General features: G+C 42.4%; 2 protein-coding genes across 2 annotated transcripts; one reads left to right on the forward strand and one right to left on the reverse strand.

The window, feature by feature from the left end:
- Positions 1–120: 120 nt before the first annotated feature.
- slc25a28 (solute carrier family 25 member 28) lies at positions 121–6260 on the forward strand. The gene is made up of 4 exons (XM_086122411.1): positions 121–652; positions 3329–3557; positions 4107–4163; positions 4791–6260. Exons 1-4 carry the CDS (start codon positions 311–313, stop codon positions 5339–5341), a joined length of 1179 nt encoding a protein of 392 aa, XP_085978537.1. The 5' UTR covers positions 121–310; the 3' UTR covers positions 5342–6260.
- A 5971-nt stretch (positions 6261–12231) lies between these two features.
- nkx2-3 (NK2 homeobox 3) lies at positions 12232–15300 on the reverse strand. The gene is made up of 2 exons (XM_086122140.1): positions 14835–15300; positions 12232–12995 (listed from the first exon to the last, which is right to left on the reverse strand). The coding sequence occupies exons 1-2, from the start codon at positions 15196–15198 to the stop codon at positions 12343–12345; spliced, it is 1017 nt and encodes a 338-aa protein (XP_085978266.1). The 5' UTR covers positions 15199–15300; the 3' UTR covers positions 12232–12342.
- Between the last annotated feature and the right edge of the window lie 8414 nt (positions 15301–23714).

Below are 23714 nucleotides of genomic sequence, written 5' to 3' on the forward strand. Positions count from 1 at the left end.
TACTTAACCTGGGGGCCTTGCGCTGACAATTTTGAATGATGGGTCTTTCAACCAATAGCGCACGGAGAACATGCCTCTCAGAGCCAATCATCCTCATCCTTCGGGCTGTGGCGTGTTTCCGTGTGCTTTCGTCCTTCCGCGGCCTTGCTTGGCTGCGGCTGGGAAGTAACGACGCAGGTGGGAATGCTGTAGCGGTGCAAGGAGCTGCCAAACCCACCTAAGGGAATGCAAAACTTCGGAGCCGAGTTCTACATTTTAAGACATTTGTGCGTACCCGAACAGCCCTCTTCCTCCAGTCGCTCGGTTTCTCATGGAAGCGGATGGATTTGTAAGGAGGCGTCGGATGACAGCGGAGTCTGCAGGCAACGATCCCGGGGTTGCTGGCGCATCAGCCGGGGCAGAAGTTCGATGGCTGGGGGGCAGGTTCTTGGGAGTATCGGAAAGTATCGTGGGTAGCCTGTCGCCGAGGATTGGAGGCGAGACGGAACTACAGACTGTTGACTTCACCCGCAATGCACAGGATCAAAGAGATGACACTGAACCAGACTACGAGGGCTTGCCACAGGGAGCCTCAACGAGCACGCACATGTTGGCCGGAGCCGTGGCCGGGATCATGGAGCACTGCCTCATGTTCCCCATCGATTGTGTCAAGGTAGCCAAGCTCGGTGGTAGATAACCAGTTACACAACTTAGCCTATTTCTGCGCAATGCATGTTGATTGAATTCCGTTGCCGTTAGCATAGCTCGTTAGCCTCCCATGCTAACCCAAACCCGCGTCAGATCTGAGCACAAGGTCAGCGGTTAGCTTCTCCTAGGTAACGCATGCTAATCTGAACCAGTTACCCAACGTTAGCTCGTTAGGTACCTTTTCATATTAGCCAGCTTTTCAACAGAGTCCCCCATTAGGCGTCTCATTTGCTCGAAATTCAATTAAAAACCTCGATTAGCCTGTTTCGTAACCAATGTTTACGCGTTTATTTGGAGGGAAACGGAATTTTGAAAAAGTTGCTTAACACGAGTCAACAGTTGGTTTGCCAGAGATGCCTGAGCCACTGAGCTACCAATCAATCAACCAGCTTTATTTGCACATTACGTCCAAGGAATAGACGAATAGGATAGACAATGTAAACAAAACAACATATAGATACACAGAAGCATAAGTAAAAAATTAAATGCTATCATTCAAAAGTTCCGTGTCATCAAGGCGAGTGAAATATTTTTTAACAATGGCTCCAGCTTCAATGGTATTCTAAGTTCATCTCTTGAATACGAGGTCAGTGGTTATAATTGTTATTTATCATCTTATACAGTAAGTGGCAACTGTGCCAGTGTCTGTAAGTGGTATCATGTAGCACACCTTAAGTTTGGCAAGTACTGAATGATTACATGTTCATCATTTATCCAGTAGATAAAACACAAATATTACATTTCTTAGAACAGCCTGTAACATTTCACTTGTACTTGTCACACACTCAGGATAAATGAGTGTTAAACTCTGTCAACCAACACAGCAGGGTTATAGGGCAGTCTTTTATTCCCATTTGCACACTGAGGACACTTTTGCAATCGCAGTGTTTGTTATATTGGTGGGGGAGTCCAGACCTTGTGACCTCAAGGTCAGTCAGTTGCTCTTGATCATTGCATTGGAGAGATGACACAAAATAAGCTTTGGACATCCAGCTGCCTGTGTCACACTGAAAAGTAGCTCACACGCCCACCCTTCATCCACGTCTTGAACACCTGTAGTCTTCTCGCGCAGCCTGCGCGGACTGAGTCGGCGCTCATGTTTATTGTTGTCCTTTTTGAGGTGCTACCTAGCTAGATTCAGACAGAAAGATAGATATATCTATGTATCTGTCAGTCATAACGTTTTTAGACATGACCAGTGTTTGTCATAATGAGTGAAAGGTAAAAGAGGAGTTCGATTCTCCTCAACTCCTCTCACAATATAATACAGTGTCACATTTGTTCAGTTAACACATTCATAATTTTTCATTTGATTCATATTCCTGACTTAGAAGGGGGCTTCATACAAATCCGTCTGAACCAGGTACTTGCAGTAAATGTTGAACCTTTTTTTAAATTTTGTGAACACCTTGTGTTTTTTGGAACCTCACCTTGTATTGCTCGAAATCAGGCTCCTTCCTTGACAATTCATGAATATTTAATTAACTTGCCTTTAAAAACTTGTTTGTTATTTTTACACTCAGCATTAATCTACATTGTAAAGTGTCATCCTGCTTTGCCGTCGGAAGACGCTAAAGTAGCCGTGAACTGATAATTACAGAGAAAATTTGTATGGAAAACATTACCCAGGCCATAAATATAAAATAATCAAATTAGACATGAAGTCTGGTGGTAATCGAGCATGCCTTCCTATGACACATGACAGGGATCACCAGCATGGCGCCCACGGGCGCCAGTTAGCCCCTAATGGACCACATGAGTAGCTTGTGAGCCTGTTGTACAAATGGTGGCCCACCAATAGATGGGACATTGTGATTTTCTAGGAAGTGAGCGGAGAGATAGAATTAAACCGCTTCTTATTGATATTTTCCTATTTTCTAACATGTTAAATCATTGTTGATAATCATTGTGAGAAATTGGGAGAACGATTAGTGTCTTGTCATGGAGTAATATCACAAATTATTAATAAGATGATTCAAGGTAATTTGAGAAAAGTTGTGAGTTTAGAAGTGTGTTATCCCTTTGCATTAATCAGTGCCCAAGTAGCTCTAGGTTTTGAAAAGGTCATTGACCCCTGATATTCTTAAACAAACAAGTTCATTGCTCGCCATTTGGGATCCACTGTAAACCGAGAACACGCCACATGTCTCACTCACTGTGCCAATGTGTGCAGCGTTGCCTAGCTCGGTTAGCCCTGCATTCCTGATGACACAAGGTCTCACGAGGCCGTGTTTATTCTTTGCCCAAGCCCCGTGCATGTGTACACAGACCAGAGGTCAGTTAGAAGATTGTCCGTTCAGCCGGAACGCTGCCGTTAGGGGGATTATGTCACTGCTCGTTTCCCATTTGCAACTTTTATATTTTATACTCGGGAGTGCATGATTGACTCGGTCATAGATTAATTTATCGCTGTTTACATTTGCGGACACAAAGAAAGTTGCGATCTCGGGTCAATGGGAACACAGGCAGGATATACTCTGTGTCCTTGTGACCTTGGATCTTGTAACTTCGCGCTTCCTTCTATTCAATAATGCATGTATACCGACACGCTCCACACGCCCTATTCCAACCATTATTTGCTCACGAGGCTCTTTCATTGCTTTGCGATTGTTGACTTTGCCCCATTTTGATTCCTCGCCAGACAAGAATGCAGAGCCTCCAGCCCGACCCGGCCGCCCGTTACCGGAACGTGATGGATGCCCTCCGTCGTATCGTGGCAACGGAGGGAGCGTGGCGGCCAATGAGAGGCCTGAACGTAACCGCCATCGGGGCGGGGCCTGCCCATGCCCTGTACTTTGCCAGCTATGAGAAACTCAAAAAGACTCTGAGTGATGTGATCCACCCCGGCGCTAACAGCCATTTGGCTAATGGTACCAAAAAACTTAACGATTTTACAAATGGGCCGTGTTATATGATGTTACATAACTATACTGATGTTTTATACCCAAGTCCCTTTGCGATCTAGGCTCAATAGTACATTCAATAACACGCTAGCATCTGATTGGACAAAACATTTTCATTGCAACAGTTGTCAGTCGCTAAATTCCAGCTAGATTTGACTCAATTCCCGTGCGTGGAGATCCTTATACTGAATGCTATCGTTACTTTTTCTATGTGTTCCCTATTGTCTCTCTCCCCTCTTTCCAGAGTATTGGGAGGCTGGGTAAGTCCTCTTTCTCCCCTCCAAATAACTCTTCACTTCTATTTTTTTTCCTCCGAGTAGTATCAATGAACACTGTTGTCCACTAGATGTCACTCATGACCAGACAACTTGCTGAGTCATGCAAAACAATGCTGTTTGTTAATTAGCGAAGGTTCCCGACTGATATTTTCGAATTTCTTTCCAGCAGTCAGTAAGCCTTGTGAATGCTCCCCAGTTAGTTGAGATCATTTTAATGTCTGAGTCGTGTTAATTGCAGGAGCAGCCGGATGTGTGGCCACGCTGCTTCACGATGCAGCCATGAACCCATCAGAAGGTACAGGACTTGTTTGTTTTTAAAACTTGCATGTCATTCTTCTATGAGCAAAACCTCAAAATTCTGTGATATCATTTGATGATTTATCACATCAAGGAACAGTTGTGGGGGTGGGATCAATTGTTAAAAAATGCTGATAAAGATTTGTTTGTTAAAAAAAATGTAATCAGCGAAAGAGGGCCTTGAAAGGATAATCAGATATTAAATTGCAATTTGATTTGTTCTTCAAAATTCTTCAGCCCTATTAAGATCCCAAATAGTGTGTGTTAAATTGCGTATTCCCTCACTCTTTAACAGATTCGTTGCACTGTTTGCAACATGTGAAAGTAGTGGAGACTACTGTGAGTAAAAGAGTGTTTTACATTTTCAGTAGCGCCGATTAGTTTTCGCCATGGAAAATTTGGGAGCGCTCCACTACTGCAGAAATTTTGAAGTGAGGGAATTAGAAGCGCCTGTGGAAGAAAAACAAACATTCTTGAGAACACATGCCGACAGAAACTAGTGACTTTTCTGTAGGTTATTGACTTCTCTCTTCATTTTCTTTTGCCCCCCCCCCCCCCCCCCCCCGGTCTTCAACTGCCTCCCGCAACGCTCTGCACCCCCGGACATCCTTGTGGTCCTCCCTAGTTGTGAAGCAGCGCATGCAGATGTATAACTCACCATACCGCGGCGCGTTGGACTGTATACGCGCCGTGTGGCAGAAGGAAGGCCCCCGCGCATTCTACCGCAGCTACACCACCCAGCTGACTATGAACGTACCCTTCCAAGCGCTCCACTTCATGACTTACGAATACCTGCAGGAGCTGCTCAACCCCCAAAGACAATACAACCCCTCATCCCACATGCTGTCCGGGGCCCTGGCCGGGGCCCTGGCCGCCGCTGCCACCACACCGCTGGACGTGTGCAAGACCCTCCTCAACACTCAAGAGTCGCTCGCCCTCAGCTCCCTCTCGGCCAACCAAGGAGCCCACAGACATATCACGGGTCTGGCCCACGCCTTCCGGACGGTTTACAGGCTGGGCGGCCTGCGGGGCTACTTCAAGGGAGTGCAAGCAAGAGTCATCTACCAGATGCCCTCCACGGCCATCAGCTGGTCTGTGTACGAGTTCTTCAAGTACGGACTCACCAAGCACCAGCACGACAAGAGGCGAGCGCAGCAGATGGAGGCGGAGATGTAGAAGGCGCGAGGTGAAGACAGCTTATAACGCACAGCACCTGAAATCACCCCAAGACCCATCTCCACTGTCCCATTGGCCAGACAGGCCTTTCCGGAAAGAGTTTTTAAAATGCCGTTTGCTGATTACGCACATTATGGTTTATGTTGCCAGATGAAAGAAATGTCAGTATTCGAATTGTTCAAGTAGAGGCCACGGGTTGTCACCAGAGGAGGGCAGTAGTGTTATTTTAATAACCTTGTTATGGGATCAGCTTCTTTTTTTTTTTTTTTTAACACATCCAATATTTCAAATTTGGTGTTCAGAGGATTTGCAGTCACATGAATGTGTACTGTAATTGATTCTTCAAATTTACAGTTCAAAATTATGGGGGAAACTGGAATCCTGCAAGCAGTCATTTAAATGATAACCAAATCTGCATTGAAATATTTTGAGGAAATTAGATTGATTTGTGTCCCCCCACCCCCTTATTTGCCCGCCCTCTGTTTTTTTTTTTTATCCATAGCAAGACTTTACATAAATCTCAAGCTTATATTTAATTTATTTTCAATTTCTCCCACATAAAAATGTGATCCATCGCCTATTGGCACAATTTGCTTTGTGGCGCTTCCATTGGCACCCCCTCGTATTTGTCAGCTATTCACCATTATTGCCTTGTCTCGCAGGCGGCTGTTCTGAGACTGATCTTAGTTTCTGTCACTGCTACTACTGTGTGTGTTAATGTCCTCTTCTTTGAAGGTACAGGTTACACGGAATTGAATAGGCCGCGCCCCAAAAATCAAGCGTCAGCTTAATAAGCAATGGTGGAAAATGTTGCTCTCATACCCACAGGAAGCTGTCATTCTAACTGATTCTGAATTGCACTCATCATGAAATAATAAATTGTGAGCTGTGGACAGTGCTCATAAATCATCCCAAATCATTTTGGTTGCTATTTTTTTCTTAATGCTTTAGCTCTATGGTAAAACAAGCATGCATTGAAACTGTACTAGTGTGATATAGAAAGATTCCTGTGGAACATCAAAGTGATGTTTCGTTTTAGTTTGACTGGTAAAGTTGTTTAGTCTTCACTAGTGCAGGTGCACTTTCACCCGAAGACTGAAACTACACATGCATAAAGAAAAAAAAAAAACAATGAACAAGACAAAGCTGTGGAATTTGGCAAATGGTGCATGATGAAGTATGTCTTCAGTACAAAGAAACAAAGTGAAACTCAGCAAGTACACAATGTCGAGGGATGAAGGGAACTATGCAGTCATACAAGACAGACTTCAAATTGGCCATGACAATTATTTTAGATTATCATAGAATATAAATTGTCAGGTATTGAGGAAAATACCAATTACTGTGATGTCACGCTGGGTAAAAATATGGTGCTAGCTCATGTCATTGATCAAGTTGTCCTTTGTATGCCAGAGCGTCAACCAGACTTGGTTAGAAATGAATGCTGAGGCCTCTTTGGAGGCGGTTCAGCCTGAGCGATATTTCCTGAGGCTGAAGGCTTCTTTTAAGTCCTCAGTGTAGCTGGTATGTAATTATATTTACTGCGCAATACACAGTTTAAGAAGATTTTGACAAATACCTTGTCAAATTTCCAATGCAGCCTGGTATCTCATGTAATCTAAAGCCATGCATTTTTTTTCGTTGAAACGCGCGCACACACACACACATTTATGTACAGTATCTTCATTGAAAAAGTCCCAAGTGTTGACAAAGGGCTGTCAGATGGACTTGCACACACTCCCTTGTGGACGCTTATGAGCCTGTGTTTTGGAAATTCAACCCTCCCCTCAAAATCCCTGAGAGCGAGCACCTGTGGACGTGTTCAAATTTTCACTCACACAAACACACACACACACACACACTAAGGCAATTTTAGAATATGAATCTCTTCCTCTGTTTCGGTTCTTCCTTGACTGGCCTCCTTGACCTATACTGTGCCGTTTTATTTAAAAAGAAAAGTTATGTCCAAAGTGTTCTCCAGTTTCATCAAAAGATGATCCCCCCCCCCCCCCCCCCCCCAAATCACACATTTCTGTAATATTAGCCTCCAGGAGTGTGAACCCTTGGGAGCGTGTGTAACATTGCACCAATGTTCTGGAGGAAGGCAGGTGTCCCCCACTTTCTCTCCCACTCACACCCATGCTTCTTTTCTCTTTGAAAATGTGCGCAAGGTCATTAAATCTTCATTGGAACACTTCAAGACTGGAATTTAAGATCCAGCACGCAGCTCCTGTGTACGTCCACGCTCGTGTGCCAAGTGCAGTGTGTGTGCGTGTGTGTGCAACACAGGTGCAGTCAGGGACACTGAAGAGGAAACAGACCTCCGTGCCCTTTAGAACTTGATCTTGAAAAGGAAGCTGTCCTCTGTCAAATTAGCTGAGCTGCTGTGCCTTCCAGTTCTTGTCACTTCTAACTGCTCTGATGACACCTTTGCACCCTTATTGACTCCCATTTTGTCTCTATACCCTGAAGATTTAAAAAAAAGAAAAGCAGTTCATACATGTAACACAAACCTTTGCTAGGGACATTTTTCTGTCAGGCATAGTCTTCCTTCAAATGTTCAAACATTTTTTTCAGGTATTCAGCACAATTGTGTTTCAATGTCGAACTTCCAGGGGGGGTTGTGATTCTGTTCTACTCAGTCAGCAAAGAGAGTTAGGAATACCTCTAAACCCACATCTGAAGCTCTGGTCGGAGCCCAAAAATGACAAAAATCCTCAATTCCTCAGGCTCCATTTTTCAAGCACCGCTGTGTAGACATGAGGGCCAGGAGAGTGGATAAAACTATAAATCAAAGGCCCGAAAGACCACAAATATGACATAAATTTGCAAGTTTGGAGTGGCCTATCTTTGCTGTCACGGGGTCTTTTCCCACTTAAAATGCTAAAACATTTCCAAATACCATAGCCCCGAGTGCGGACCCAAGTATTAAAATCCCACTTATGTTGGAATCCATCTTCTGCCATTTGTTGTCCTCAAGTCAAATTTGGCTCCATGGGGGTTCAGGTCTTTCACAAATCCACAACAGGCTACCAGGGGTCCAATTTTGGACACTTTTTCAAGTCTGAGGTGGTTTGACGGTTGCTGCCTGATCCCTCTAACTTGGTAGGTATGCCCTGATACCTTAAAAAACCAAAAGTGGTCAGATTAATGAATGGTCTTAGAATCAAATTAAGTCAGGGTTCATTTATTGTCATTTCTTTTTTTCAGGTGCATGGCAGAAACACATTTCCTGATGGGGTCCCTTTTATAACTAGGAGTCCCAGGCAACCTTCCAAACCTTTTTTTTTTCATTGTTAGAGCAAAATGTGGCTTGTGGCTAGTCATGCCATCACACCTTTTCAAAGAATTTTTTAAAAAGTCAATTCAATTGAGGCACAGAATGTGGGAGTACATGACAGGAAATGGGGTCTGAATTGCCAGTTTATCAGTCAGTCCCTTCAAACGGGTGACCGTTTCATATTCAGCCTTCTGAGCTAATCCCTCCCCATTCAAACATTTCGATTGGTCATTTCTGCTTGCTTTGAAGAGTACTTTGGAGCTTTTGGAGACTTGTTGTCCCATTTGACCCCTCAGACAAACACAACCTAGACATCCGTGTGTTTACTTTTGTTCTGCCTTGGTGAGTCTGAATTCTTTCAATCGGTTGAACAGCAAAAGCTGGAGATGCAGAAAGGTTGTTTCATGATATTCACCTGTTTGTTCATACAACTGTGATTTGTCTTGATGGCACGGACAAGAAAGAGTCTTGATTATATCGCTTCAAATTGTGTGGAAAGGAGTCATCTGTTGGAGAAATAGGAGAGGCCGCAGCGATGGTTTGCTTGCCTTGTGATGGATGTGACGTCCCCATAGGGGCGGTAATATAGTTAAGTGTAGAGGTCTTGAGGTTTCACTGTAAATGTTTACATTCCCTAGTGTACTGATGTTATCTGCTAAATGTTTCTGGAACTAGCCTAAAGATCTTCCTGGGTGAAACTGTATTCACATGAGATTAAGTCAAACCAGCAGGATTTAACCATGAACCCCTGTTTATCCAAAGCCCCGCCTCCTATCTGCCGAGGACCAATTGGAACACCTGCAATCTGCAGTCGGAAACATCAAGTATTTGTTTCACCAAACCTTCTTTAAATGTTGCAGCCACATTAGCACGGGCATTTGATGTAAATGCATTTTTAAAATTTATTTAAATATTTAGAGCACAGTGACCTGACCAAGTCGAAGCCATTGAACAGAAAATGTTCAAATTCAAGTTAGAACATTTTGCATGTGGGTACAAGTAATACATACAATCTAATTATGCCACAGTAACTTCTGTGCAACGAGGGCAGAGTGGCATGTATAATATTGATGGTGATATATTTCAATATAATAATGAAGTACAATCCATACGTTCAGTGTGTAACACATCTGCATACCATGTATGCATAATAGTGATAATACACATTGTAGAGGAATAAAGATAATAAAATAGTTTCAAATATTGACCCGACCAGCAGATAAATATACAACATTTTTGATTACGTGTGCAAATATGCTAATAAATTCATGTACACACTGAGTGCAATTTTAGAAGTATAATATGGATGTACTGTGTAATAGTGCACCAACACAGTTACAACACAAATACAAATTTGGGTTTGCTTAACCTAAAATGGTGTTTGTGTACTTATTTCTAAGACTTAGGGCTTGTTCTGCTAACTTCATAAATTAAGTTTTGAAAACTAACATTTATAAGTAACATAGAACAATTGAGTTGCTCTAACTGAAAACCTTTGAGTAACTATATCAAAAAATACAAGTTGGACATAATCGAAACATTGAAGTTCAGAGAACTAGAACTTTTGAGTTCACCAACTCAAAAAAGTGAGGCAATTTTTTGCCTCATTTTTTTGAGTTCTGCTAACTAATTCGGGTTTACAGTGTAGCTACATGTAATATTGAAATATGAGTGTGTGTGTGTGTGTGTGTGTGTGTGTTATGCTGCGACTGTTTTACTAACATAAATAAGGCTAATTGTATCAAATACATACAGTATGGGATAAAAGGTACATTCTTTCATTTGTTAAAATATGTGACATTTTGCACAGAGCTATAGACTACATGGCCATCTCAGGACTTAATAAAATGACCCCTGATAGGTAAAAGCTCCCTCAGCCCTAATGAAGTGCTCCTGTGTGTGTGTGCGCGCGTGTGTGTGTTTTAAGTATTTGGAGCGGTTGCCATGGGAGCCTTTTGTCCGGAGGACGCCACCTCACTCCGATGAGCTCTGCTATCTTTGGAGGCATGCAGATAGCGATCGCTGCACTCTGCCGTCGTCCGGCCTGCGTCCTCAGGCACCGCCGTCCTGTCGCCAGCTCTATTTACACTATAGCACCGCTGTGCACGGCGAACGCTGGGACCAGGGGGAAGTGAGTGTCCATCATGGAGACAAACGCTCTGTTTATGTTGTCATTCGCCTCCATTAGTGACAGCTTGCAAGGAGGAGGAGATCCACGTAATGGACTCTAATTAACACAACGCGCGTGGACGTCCCAATCAGCTATTGGATGAGTATGTGGGTTAATACGCGGAACCGTATGTTGAACCATCATTTTATTTCGATTTTGTTAATGCATCTTGTGAGGTTGTCTGGTTAATGTCCATCTGTGAATCCTGACCGGAACTACATTCTCCAAGTTTCTGGTTCTCGTCTCAGCAAATACCCCTTGGAACGTTCTCACAGGAAAGACACTAATACTATTTAAAGATTAGTGTCACTTAAAAAAAAAAAAGATAGCTCAAGGCATTTTTTAAAGTACACACGTGACTGTGCAAAAGTCTTCGGACAACACGGGCACTAAAATTGCCGTTTTCCTAGATCTCGCTTCAATTTTTTTACATTGTTTTTTTTCGTTAACTTCATTTACACTGACATTGGGTTATGGGTTTTACTCCATGCTATATAATTGAAATACGGCTAAATAAAAAAGTCACACTTTACTTGTATTGCCGCTGAATTTTCCTCGTATTTAAATTGAATGGGGTTCTGGGATGGTCAATATAGCATTTCTAAAAATTCACAAATAATGATGGCCCAAGGATTTTGCGTCTGAACTTTATTGCAAGCACCTGCACTAAAAATGTCGTCAAAATCATCCGGACACCTACAATCAGGCAGCCAGTCATGCAGCCAATAAGTGAAGAACGTAATGAAAATAATAAAAACGTTTTGAATAAGTAAATATAATAATGACGCGTTTGTATTAGATGGTTAAATGATCATTATAAATACAATACAAAATGAAAATTAAGCAAAAGGTTTTAGGTGTAGGCCTGCTTTGAATGTGTATTTCCCAGTGTGTGTGAGTGCCCAGCCACACAAAATATTTGTATGATTTTTTTAATGAAAAGAAACGAGTAGAATAAAGTCCAAGTTTCCTTTGCTGATATTTCATTGAGTTAAAGGTAAATTTGTGATTGATCAATAATGAAAATCTGTTCGCAAACGTTTGCTGCAATAAATTAAAAAAGAATGCCTGTTGAGCATTTCCAATACACACTTACACACCTTCAAAACTAAATTCAGAAATGAATTCCACTGTCCTCATTTTATGATTTCATATATATCATTATCAGTTTATTGAACTATGTGGGCGTAAACAGCCATAAATACAACTGCTCCGTTAATTCACCGCCAAAAAAAATGTGTCACGTGCATGTTGTGAAGGATAAACAATGTTTAGCCTATATATCACAATAAAAAATAAAAATATCCAAAAGATGCTGCCTCAAGATCAACATCCTCTCTTGTGGCAATTCACTGCGTAAAGCGTTCAATTCGGACTTAAGCTGTACAGCAACTTCATTGACAACGTTCAGTAAACAAAAGGTTTTGTCCACACTGCATAAAAAGGCTACTGCATTTATTTCAGTCAATCCTTTACATTTCGGTTGCACTCCATTCAGAATACAGTCATCATTCCCAAAAGGTACATCCGAGCTGTGCGTCCAAAGGTGCATTACCACGCCCTGATCCCCTGCAGAGTTCCCTGGCACGGAGGGACCACCGCCCCCTGCGCGGACTGGGTCTGCGTCTGCGCGCCTAAAGGTCCCAAATTCATGTTCATGAAGGCGTTTGCGGCGCTGTTGGAGGCCGGTAGAGCAGGTAAACTACAAGAGTAAGTGTTGGTGTACACCGAGTTGTTGTAGCTGTAGGCCGGGTAGCCGTTGTAGCCGTACGCGCTCGGAGCTCCCACCGCTGAGTAGGAAGTGTTATAAGTAGGCGATCCAGTCAAACAAGGCCTGCCGTCCCGCACCAGCACCGGCACGGCCACCCTCCTGGGCGGCGGCGGAGGAGGCGGGGGTCCCGGCGGGTGATGATGGTGATGGTGGTGGTGGTGATGTCCGGCCATCTCCAATGTCTTATCCTGCCGTTGTCTCTTGCATTTGTACCTGCGGTTCTGGAACCAGATCTTCACCTGCGTGGGCGTGAGCTTGAGCGAACCGGCCAGGTGCTCTCTCTCCGGGGCGGACAGGTAACGCTGCCGCTTGAAGCGACGCTCCAGCTCGAACACTTGAGTCTGAGAGAAGAGCACCCGGGGCTTCCTTCTGGTCCGCTGCTGCTTGCCGGGCGGCTTGTCGGTCTCCTCGCCCCGCGACGCAACGCCGACCTCTGCGTGACGGCACAAGGAAATTTGAAATACAATTTTCCACGACATTCATATGCATTAAATGACTCCATCGATTTTCACATCGAGCATTAATTAAAAGCAAAACATACATTACATTGACATTAAAAATGTGACTTATCTATCTATGTCTGTCTGTCTGTCTGTCTCTGCTTAAAATGTTTAGCATAAAAATTGCAACATATTTCTATTTTTACAGATTATTGAATTATAAATTAAAAACTATCAAATTTGATTATTTCTCGCGAGATACATTCAGTAGAAAAAAATATGACAACTAAGAAAATGTTTTTCGATCATCCAGCCATTTTCTAATCCGTTTATCCTCGCACGGGTCGCGGGCGTGCTGGAGCCTGTTCCAGCTCTTCAGGCAATTGGCGCGGGGGGGGGGGGGGGGGGGGAGATACCCTAAACGGGTTGCCAGCCAATGGCAGGGCACATAGAGACGAACATCCATTCGAGCTCACGCACGCACCTCGGGACAATTTAGACTTTAGAGTGTTCCATTCACCTGCCATGCATGTGTTTGGAATGTGGGAGGAAACCAGAGTACCCGGAGAAAACCCAAGTGGGTACGGGGAGAACATGCAAACTCCACACAGGTCGGAATCGAACCCTACACCTCTGCACTATGAGGCGGACGTGCTAGCCAGTCGACCACCTCTCCACCCTTTTCCCGATAATGATAAAAAACTAATTTAAATATCATCATGACGCTTACATGAGAGGAATGGTTCAGAATATTGATGTAAAAATCTAAATCTGATTGAAAACGTCATTTTTATTCCGCATGATGCTTATATTGTATTTATTTGATACAAAATTATGCAAATGTAAGCTTATATTTTTAGAAATTCGAAATGTTATTTAAAATGTCATTATTCTACGTGGGATGCTTTTATTGTACATTTCCTTGAGACATACATTCTGACTTTTTAATATTAAATATTTCAAATTCAAATCTTATTAAAACGGGATTATATTATATTTGACATAAAACTTGGGTCAATAGAAAATACATTTTCATTTATAGAATTATCACAACATGAAGTAGTTTCTTATCAGGCATACTTATGTCAAATAAAACTTCAGATATCACTTATATATGATGAAATCGCTCTCTCCTTGGCTGTCAAGTGAAAGTTTCGTACTAGTTGACTCCAATGTCTATGAACTTAAAACAAAATCTATGTGTAAATATGAAAGTCTTGAGTTGACAAATGTCACTCACATGGTCACTTCATTATACTTAAATCATTTGGTGAGATAGAACACAAAGGATGGTGCCCAGTTGTGAGGGTTTACTGTAAAATATATGTTCACTATCGCGGTTGTGGTTTGCAGTGGTGTCAGGGCGCAGGTGGTTCTCACGTTCCTTTCATGAACCCCGAAAATATGAGCACGACCATCGAATAAACGTGCACGATTGTTCACCGTCTGATTGATTTCAAAGGCGAAATATTAGATACATTTTCTGTCATTATGATGCAGTGCAGATGCAAAAAAGAGAGAGAAAAACGGTTACCTGAATATACCTCTGTGAAAGTGTCAATCAATCGAGCTGTCAAAAGTGACTTTTCTTTTAACCTGTGTGAGCTCTCGTGCGTTTACCACAATTCAAGAATAAGGTCGTGTTATTTTTTCCCCATCTGTGAACAGCACGTACATTTGTATTAGGTGTGTCACTCTTTGGATCATATTTGATTAACCGCAGAGAAACAGAATTCGAGAATGTGAATTTCAATGAGCTTTGCACGTTATGAAAAAAAGTTGACACGAATGCTCACTAATGAATAGATTCAATAGTTGTATGGTGCACTCACTGTCGCCTCGGTCTTCCTGCTCGGTCTCCAGTTCCAGGTCCACTGGGTGGATATGCGCCGGGTTGCCGAACATCTCCAACCCGGACTCCGCGTGCAGCCGATCGGGTCCGGCGAGCGCCCCGAGATACGACATTCTCTCGTCGCTCTCCGAACTGATTGGACTCGGGCTGTCCCTGCGGGCCAACATGCAGGAGGGCGGCGAGTGGGCTTGGAGAGCCCCGGTCTGAAACGGGAGCGCGCCGGACAGACCCGAAAGGCACGAGATGAACTGAAATTCTTGCGATTGCTGTTGCAGCTCCAACTTCAAGATGTCCTTGACTGAAAAAGGCGTGCTGGAGGATGTTATAACCGGACTGGGGAGCATGGTGTCCACCGGTAGAAAAAATAATAATTATGCGTCCAAGTAGAAAGCTCCGTGCGTAAAGGTGTATTTTTGTCTTCTTTCAAACCAAGACGGTCTGTAGAGACATCCCTCTCCTTCGGCTGCACGTCGATGACTGCAGGGCGAGGAGGGAAAAGAGGTGGAGGGGGCGTCGATCCTGTTTGGTTGGCTCAACGTATAAGAGAGAAAGAGTTGGATGAGCCAAGATGCTGTCCTCAGCTTGAAGGGACTGATAGAGATCCAGCCTCTCTCTCTCTTGCAATCTTTTGTGATCACTAACCCCATTAAAAAAAACAACAACTCCTGATTGAAAGTGATGCGATATACTATAAAACAGGGATTCGGAAATAATACATTTGCTCACCATGTGCCACGACCACGATCAACATTGTAAATGCAGTAGCCCTTGGCGTTGAAAAAAGGCAGATCGTTCCATTCTTAAACACTATATTTATTATTGTAAGGGCCTGTAATACTATGAACAAAGGGGGAAAAAAACAACTGAACTTCGATAATGATTGAGTTCAAATGGAACACTCTAAATTGTCCTCAAGGGCGAATGTTTGTCAACGTGTGCCCCGCAATTGGCTGGCACCAGTTCAGGGTGTACCCTGCCTAGACAGCTCGGATAGGCTCCAGCATGCCCGCGACCCTTGTGAGGATAAAAGGAACAGATAATAGATGAATGGATTTTTATTTCAGTCATTTTTTTCAGCAGCTACTCGTGAAATCACAGCAAGAACACTAATTTGGCAACATAAAACAAATGAGAAAACGCACCAACCTCATCAATTATTTATCAAAAAGTTGAAAAAGTATTTATCATGTGCTGAATGACAACCCCCTCCATCCAAATAGTCCCATTACCACTATAGATTAGGCATATCTTTGTTTCCTGTCTTGGCTGTAATGGATAAGATAACAACTCGTAGACGGCATATGAAATACTCCAGAAAAGGATGTCCAAGAATGTATTTTAGACTTGAAACGTCTATTTATAACTTATTAATATTAACTTGAAATTTATTTTGCCTCAAGATGAAGAATGTTGAATGTTCAATTCAACATTAACAATGTTGAATTGAACTGATTTAGTGTGAGTGGGAAACTTTTATTCATCAGCATTTTAGTCCAATTTGGCACATGATGTTACATATTGTGATATAATATTATTAGTATTATTATTATGTGAGGATTTGTTTTAAATGTTAAAGTACGTGTAAAGGTTTTATTGAGTGCGCGGGGATTAAACGATCTCCTTCAGATTCGTCACATTTCGAACGTTAAAAAAAGAGATTATAAAATCAAATAATACGTCTATCGATTGCGTTTTGTCGACTCCATTTGAAAGTTAATTTAACTCCGATCCGAAGCACTTAAATAAACATCGGAACTGTATCGACGTGTGAAAGGGGGGCGCGTGTTTGTTGAAAGGGGACACCTCTGTTCTTACCTGTCGACTGTGGCCCAAGTGCAGGCGCCAGGTTCCGAGATCCCATTGGTCCTAAACCGTGTGGAAAGAAAAGGAAAGCATGCTGGCTTAATCTCATCCGCTCGCCATCGACGAGATGCTGTTTAGATTAGGCCCTGCTGCGGTTTACAAACGTGTCTTTTTACCCCTTAAACGGGCCATTAAAACATAGAGAGGAATGATGGTCTGAAATGTGAACATAAATACGTGGTTTTCAAATCAGACTAGAATGCGATTTTAATCAGTTTTAACCCGGAAAAGGCAATATAATATTAGGATTTTCGTGTCATTTTGGAACCGTTTGAACCAATGATTTTCTTCTGACTTCAGTGGAATGTGGTTGTCAAAACACGCCCACACCAATCCCAGTGTATCGTAGATATTTATTTAATCCTGTTTATCGAGTGTTAAAACAACAAGTGAACAACTCTCAAATTAACAGCTTGTGTTAAATATGACATTACAGCTCCATTTAAAAATTACTGACATAAAGAGGGAAATCTCCATTAATTTAAGGCACTTAAGAATCAATTAAATTCACAACCTAATTAGATTTCACTTGGAATACTTAAGGGAATTTGTATTTAAATTATGAAAAGAATGCTTAGCTCAAAGCTAACGATGCGTTTTATCTTCAATTTAAAATGGCGGCTATTAATTACAATCAGGCGACCAAGCGGCCATCTTTAGGTGGTCCTCGCGTGCCAACACTGACCTTGCCCCCCCTCCACAAGTGCAGACCAGGGGAGCTAACTTGTTTACGTAGCGGAAGAGTCTGTTTCCTGCCTGTAACAAAACCCAGACTCCCCGTCAGAGTGTCAAGGAGCTGCTTGCCATACCCACCGCCAATAGATCATCTTCATCGCCAAATCGTGGCAAGATAAGTCTCCCGGGTCGGGCCCGCACAGAGGTCGTCGCGGTGCTGCCGTTTTATGAACAAGATAAGACGCAGCTCGCATCTATTTTGCATCGCCACTTTACACCCACTCAGTAGTCAAATTTCAATCATTCCCTTAATTCACTTGCTGCTCGAGCACTTTAAAAATTGGTGGCTTGCCAGACGTTGCTGAACAGGTTTTGACTAGTTCCAGCTTTGTCTCCACGTGTTGGATCGACAAACCTGTTGAAGCAGAAGTCTCTTTGCAGAATGGCAGGTGTACTCTAATCTAATGCTTTGCTGAAATCTATTTCATCACAATCCGATTGTCCACTCAGCAATTTGTGCAAGTTTGAAGGCCCAGACGACACAGTTGCTTGACTTTTGCCTGTGGCGTCTCATGTAAAGCCAAGAGGTGTTTAACGTCTTTTACCACACTTGTAAAAGCTGCCTAACATAAGCATTTGTCACCTCCATTTGTTTGTTTGGGGGCTTTTTTGTGTAGATGTTGCACACAAGTGTAACATGCATAATTTATTTACTTATTTAATTTAGATTCAATAGTGGGAGTTGGATTGAAGCGTGACTTCCTGGGGAGGTTTCAAGTTATTTTGTCTGGGGACCAAAAGTAGAATTTTGTTTTGACACCTTTCCCAAAAGGACAATCGCGTAGATTGGATGCAAGCCTCATGTAGCACTTTCATTTTTTAATTTATTAATTTTTGTCTGTCATACAAGTAGAACAACAAATTTGACCACTGTTCGGGCCTTAACCGATATGAATTATTTAAGGCCAATGCCGAGTCCAATATTCGGCAGAATAAAACTGATAACCGATTAATCTGCTCACTCATTAAAAAAAAAAATAAATAAATATATATATATATATATATATATATGTATATATATATATATATACTGTATATATACAGGTATATAATTAAATACTTTATTTTTTGGGGAGGGGGTCGCTAAACGCTTACAATAATAAAAATATGAAATACTGGCTGAACATTGGACTGGCAATACTTTGTCCTATTTTTCTTTCTTTTTTTTAAACTTTACAGCAGAAACTGGGTAAACATCTTTGCAACCTTTTACAAACCCTGACGAAAACCCCCAATTTTTTTTGCAAGCATTCACAAGCATTCACCACTCAGTGAGATACCATCTGAACAATCATACATGTGTCGAAAATAAGTTTGGCACTGTCAGTACGAAGTGCTAAAACAAGTCCTTGGCTTGCAAAAAAAAAAAAAAAAAAGCAATATGCCTTCAGCGTTAATCCTCTTTTCCACTAATCAGAGTTGTGAGAATTGTTGACAATGCACGACGGCTTGAAATTTTTTGGGTATTCACAAAATGGATGACCTTGGCTTCATTTGACTTTCCTCTTCTTTTATCTCATGGCCCATTATTAATATTGTAATACTGTAATGGCAAAGGACCAAACCGTTGTGTTGTCATTAATGGTTGCGCTCTCAGTGCCGGAAGCCGTGTCTTATCAGCAGCGCATGTGATGGTGTCAGTAGCCAGGAGCGAGGTTGCGCTATTGTACCGCTGCCTGGGGCCGAGTGACGGATGACAGCGCCTTCTCTCTGGAGGAAATGGGGAGGCCACAGCTTGAGCATGGGACCCTCGCCTTAACCCGCTTAACTCTTTTTTTTCTCCTCGAGATTCCTTGTGTTTATTGGGTTTGGGAGACACCCAAATGATCACTTCTTGTTGTTCTTTTCCTGACAGACGGCCAGTGCCCTGTTCTTGCGATCCAGGAGGGTTCATGCCAAACTTGGAGACTATGAGAGGAGGAAGTGACCAGTCTGGATCTCCTGGCCTTTGCCCTCCCTTGGGTCCCATAAATTTGCTTGCTGTAATTCTCTCCCAGACGGCCTTGCCCTAGCAGGTGTGTGTTTGTATATATGAGTGCTAACAGGGAGATTTAAGGGCTGTCCTGTGTGGGATCTACAGTGTTGGGAATGTCGTTTTGGAGGAAACGTGCAACCTAAATATGTTTATCCTCCGGTTGCCACACGGGCCAAGTAGATAAAGACGTGGCGGAGGATGTTTAGACCTTTTTTTATTCTCCCTAACCGATGACCATACTTGGACAGTGCTGAAATAACATTGGCAAAATCAAAAGGTTGAATGAAGTTCATCGTGATCATTTTGGTAATGGCTCTCGAGGGGGGGAAAAGGCAACGTTGCTATAAAATATCTTGACTGCAACATGTAAACACGTTTGTGGGAAATGCTGCACTCCCCATCTCGAAACGAATGTTTGTTTTGCTGTATAAGTAACATTTATTACTTTTAGTAACATAACGTTAGGTCACTTCATTCTTCTCAAATAGTTGTTAAAGTATCACATTTTTTGGGAGGCTAAAAATTAATGATAGGAGTCTTCCACTTCCCGTCTTTGTTTCTCAATTCATCAGTACGTTTTGAATCGTGCTCTTTGGGCCTTGTTTTTGAGGTACCTCCCATTTCAAAATTCCTTTCAGGCGAAAGGACACACCCGTCGTCAAGGAGTTTGTTAGACACCAATAAATAACATGCAATTTGCCAGGATGACGATTACACCCTTTTTTTAAATTTTACTATCTTCAGACTAAAATGGATGAAGTACTGAATTTAACAGAACATCATTGCCATCTCGTGTTAAACATGGAGGTACACAATGAACAGAAGTGTACGTACACATCATCAAATGCCGACTATGATGATGAACATTTGACCGCTCAGCAATGCGCAGGAGTTCCTGTCCATCAATGGTGCCAACGTTCCTTGGTTGGCCTGCGCTGGTAGAGAACTGCTGCTTTGCAGCTATGATCTGTCTAAGTGCTACAATGGCGACCGTGTTGACAATTACTGACCTGAAGCCACGGGATCTACACAATGACAACACAAACCGGTGCTTGTAGATAGGTTTAGCGATTTTCTGCTGAGCTCTTGTTTTGAATTCCAATTCCTTTTGATGTCGTGCTTAGTCCTAGTTTGGCGAAACTATCGTGAACCAAAGCAGACTTGTGCCGCCATCTTATCTGTCTTCTCCCGTTGACTGTCAATCACAGATCTATTTGTGATTGGATGAGTGAGTCGGAGCTGGGCACAGAGCGAGTGAACATCTCCACACAACCTTCTGCATTCCATCATGGAAGTTTTGTTTTGAGCGGACATCTAGTTTTATGTTATTTGGATTTGTCTCAATTGAAGAGACCACAATAGATGTCAAACATACTGTAAAGGGTATTTTGTAGTGATGTCCCGATAGTGATCAGGTGATCGGAAATCAGGGGGAAAAGTGTGATTTATCTTTTATTTTATCATTTCTATGGGTTACAAAGCAACAAAATAATACTGGATGGTATACACTTATTACCCAAAGAACAACAACAACAAAAAAAAAAAACTACAACTAATATACACCACTTGAAAAACTGATGTGCTCCACACCCCTCCAAAAAGACTGATCTTAATGTTTTGCACAGTTTAAACCACTGTTCCACTAGTCATAAAATGTCTCAATTGGGATAGTTTTGTCCCTCCAAAAAAAAAATTAAGACAATTTGGATGTGCTCTTTCTTCCTCCTTAATACATTGCAGAGGTATCAGTTAGGGACTCGTCAGCAGATCCTCAAAAAATTAATTCCAGATGTTAACAGAAAATTGTGAATGTCTCTGGTTCCCAAATAAAAATCTGCCTTTGCAACAATCAGTTCCACAAGACTGGCGAATGCCGACACTACACCTACGAAATGATGGCATATGCTGGAATTGCAGCAAAAAAAACTACTACTACTACTTTAAATGTAGCATGTTTCACTTGCCGTCCAAATTCCTGCTAAATTCTGTTGGAAGCACGTGGCAATATCAAATGGGGCCCACAAACGCGTGCATGCACATACTTGCGGAGGCCCACACCAAAACACACGTGTCAGGCGGCGTAAAGTCAGTCATAGGGAGGCCCTGTCCCCTGTGTTGTGACTGCGTCTCGCTCCTTGTTGGAGAATTGATGATGCTGTCTTCAGAGAACAAACAAGGCGGGTGCCTAAAAAGGTGGTCACTCACCACAGCTCCTTGACCCAGAAAGACACACGGAGGCCATCGCAACATGTGAGCCGCGCTGCGGCGCCCCCCTCGGAAGGCATGCGCGCACACACACTCTTGTTTGTGTTCCATTGATATGGCGGCTGGAATGTGTCTGTCTTGTGCCTCAATGTGTGCCTTTGTGTGTTGTGAGTGTCAGCGTAGCACAGCAGCAAGGATAACCTGCATGCAAACAAAACACAGATAAAGGACTTGGCACCACGCCCTGTTTTTTCAACATGCTTTCTATTTCACTGTGTCTAATTCCAAAATAAATATTCCCCATGTCAATTGTCAGGTCAGAGGAATGGTGAGAAGTTCTCCGTCGATATTTGGAGGATTCACGCATTGATCTGGATGTGACATTCCCAATTGTGGGCATCGTTTCGCCAGGGGCCTCTTCTGTCTTCGGCTTCTGTTCTGACTCACACGTCACATCAGTGGGCCCCCGGGGGCCCCTCGCCGGTACATTCACATCACACACCCTGCCTTGCTCTGGGCCCCCAAGCCTTGTTCCAGAAGCGCAAATCCCATAATTGCAGGGCTGACAGCGATAGCTTACGCAGACGTCCTCACCTGGTCGGAAAGAATGAAAACATCAAGTCTGTTGATTGACGAGGGTGAGATATTTGAGGAAAGTGTGCAACATCTCGGAAGAAGATGAAGAAGACCCCGTAATGGATTATTAGTAGTAATTTATTGGTATTTTGATTTTTGAAATGAGTTTTTCTGCTGTTGGAGCATCAATTAAGAAAAACAATGAAAGAATAGTTCTATTGTATTTCCGCACAACATCTGGAAATAATTCACTACACTTTTCCCATCTTTTTTATTTCTTCATTTTTTATACAGTCTCATACTCAAATGGAATAATTCAATTTAATTCCCTATAATGACTACATGAAAGAAGTCCAAACTAATGCAGCTGGCAAGGAATGGGCAAAGTGCCCAAAGATAGGTGTGCCAAGTTTGTCGCATAATATTTACAAAGACCAGAGGATGGAATTGCTGCCAACGTAGCATCAACAAGTGTTGAGCAAACATAATGAATAATGAATGCAGATATATTTTTGCGCATTACTAATAGTGACCACAAAGTAAAAATGCTTCCATAGAGGACTATAAAAAAGTGATGCTGTACTACATCGTCGTATGTGACTCAATTATTGAATACAAAGCCGGACCTTTAAACAATAATAAGTATTTGTATTGGATAACTAGTGGCCAGGGGCGTTTAATTATACAACTGCAGATTAGAGGAGACCTCGATATTGGGAGGAGGCCTTGATTTGTATGAAAACATATTTGGAGCATTATTAAATAATGTTACCAGAATGTTACAGTCGAGACAGACTGCGCTGAAATAATAAGTCACGTAGCTCACTTGAGTAAATATGGACGCGCACACCATTGTGGAACGGACGATAATATTTGTGACATAACACAGGTTCATCATTAATACTTCCTAGAGAACTCATTTAGAAGACTACATAAATTGGCCCAGGCTGGTGCTTCCGCTTTGGTTAGCAACTGAGTTCAAATGGGCTCAGCAGTTAACACTTTAATTGCCCTGTGAGAACAATAACGTCTATGGACTGATCTTGCCTCTCTGTGTGAGGGAGGCATTTATTTGTCTTAAGTGGATGATGCACCCACAGACTATTTTGGGCATGGCATCTACAATATTAGAGGGAAGGACAGACATTCTACTCACATTATTTCTATGCACTGAGAGTGATGAGCAGCAGTAACTTTGAATAATATTTTCTGGACAACAACCCCAGTATTATGCGTATTATGTGTGATTTTTTTTTGCAATATCATTCTTATTATAGTTAATGCTGTCAAAACGATAACATGATATTAATATCCAGGGATATCATCTTCACTCGTCAGAGCGTCTGGCCTCCCGTGTGGAAGGACTGAAGCACTTACCAACAAGCTGCTGGCTGGGGTGAGCAACTTTTATTTATGAACCACTTCAAGTGGTGCAGACAGCACAGTGGAGCCAGCGTGTTTATAGCAGAGCTCAGTGCGGATCCTCAGGACACAACAGATGAGGAT

Source organism: Hippocampus guttulatus, chromosome 10 (genome assembly GCF_054856545.1).
Source record: "Hippocampus guttulatus isolate MCC_2025c chromosome 10, RoL_Hgut_1.0, whole genome shotgun sequence".
Taxonomy (NCBI): Eukaryota; Metazoa; Chordata; class Actinopteri; order Syngnathiformes; family Syngnathidae; genus Hippocampus; species Hippocampus guttulatus.

What these genes read in the sequence shown, in the direction of transcription:
- slc25a28 (XM_086122411.1), top strand. Translation starts at nt 311, where the DNA reads ATGGAAGCGGATGGATTTGTAAGGAGGCGTCGGATGACAGCGGAGTCT. An exon ending in TCCCCATCGATTGTGTCAAG is followed by an intron (nt 653 to 3,328) that starts GTAGCCAAGCTC and finishes ATTCCTCGCCAG; the next exon opens with ACAAGAATGCAGAGCCTCCA. An exon ending in AGCCATGAACCCATCAGAAG is followed by an intron (nt 4,164 to 4,790) that starts GTACAGGACTTG and finishes GGTCCTCCCTAG; the next exon opens with TTGTGAAGCAGCGCATGCAG.
- nkx2-3 (XM_086122140.1), bottom strand. Translation starts at nt 15,198, where the DNA reads ATGCTCCCCAGTCCGGTTATAACATCCTCCAGCACGCCTTTTTCAGTC. An exon ending in GCAGGAAGACCGAGGCGACA is followed by an intron (nt 12,996 to 14,834) that starts GTGAGTGCACCA and finishes GCCGTCACGCAG; the next exon opens with AGGTCGGCGTTGCGTCGCGG.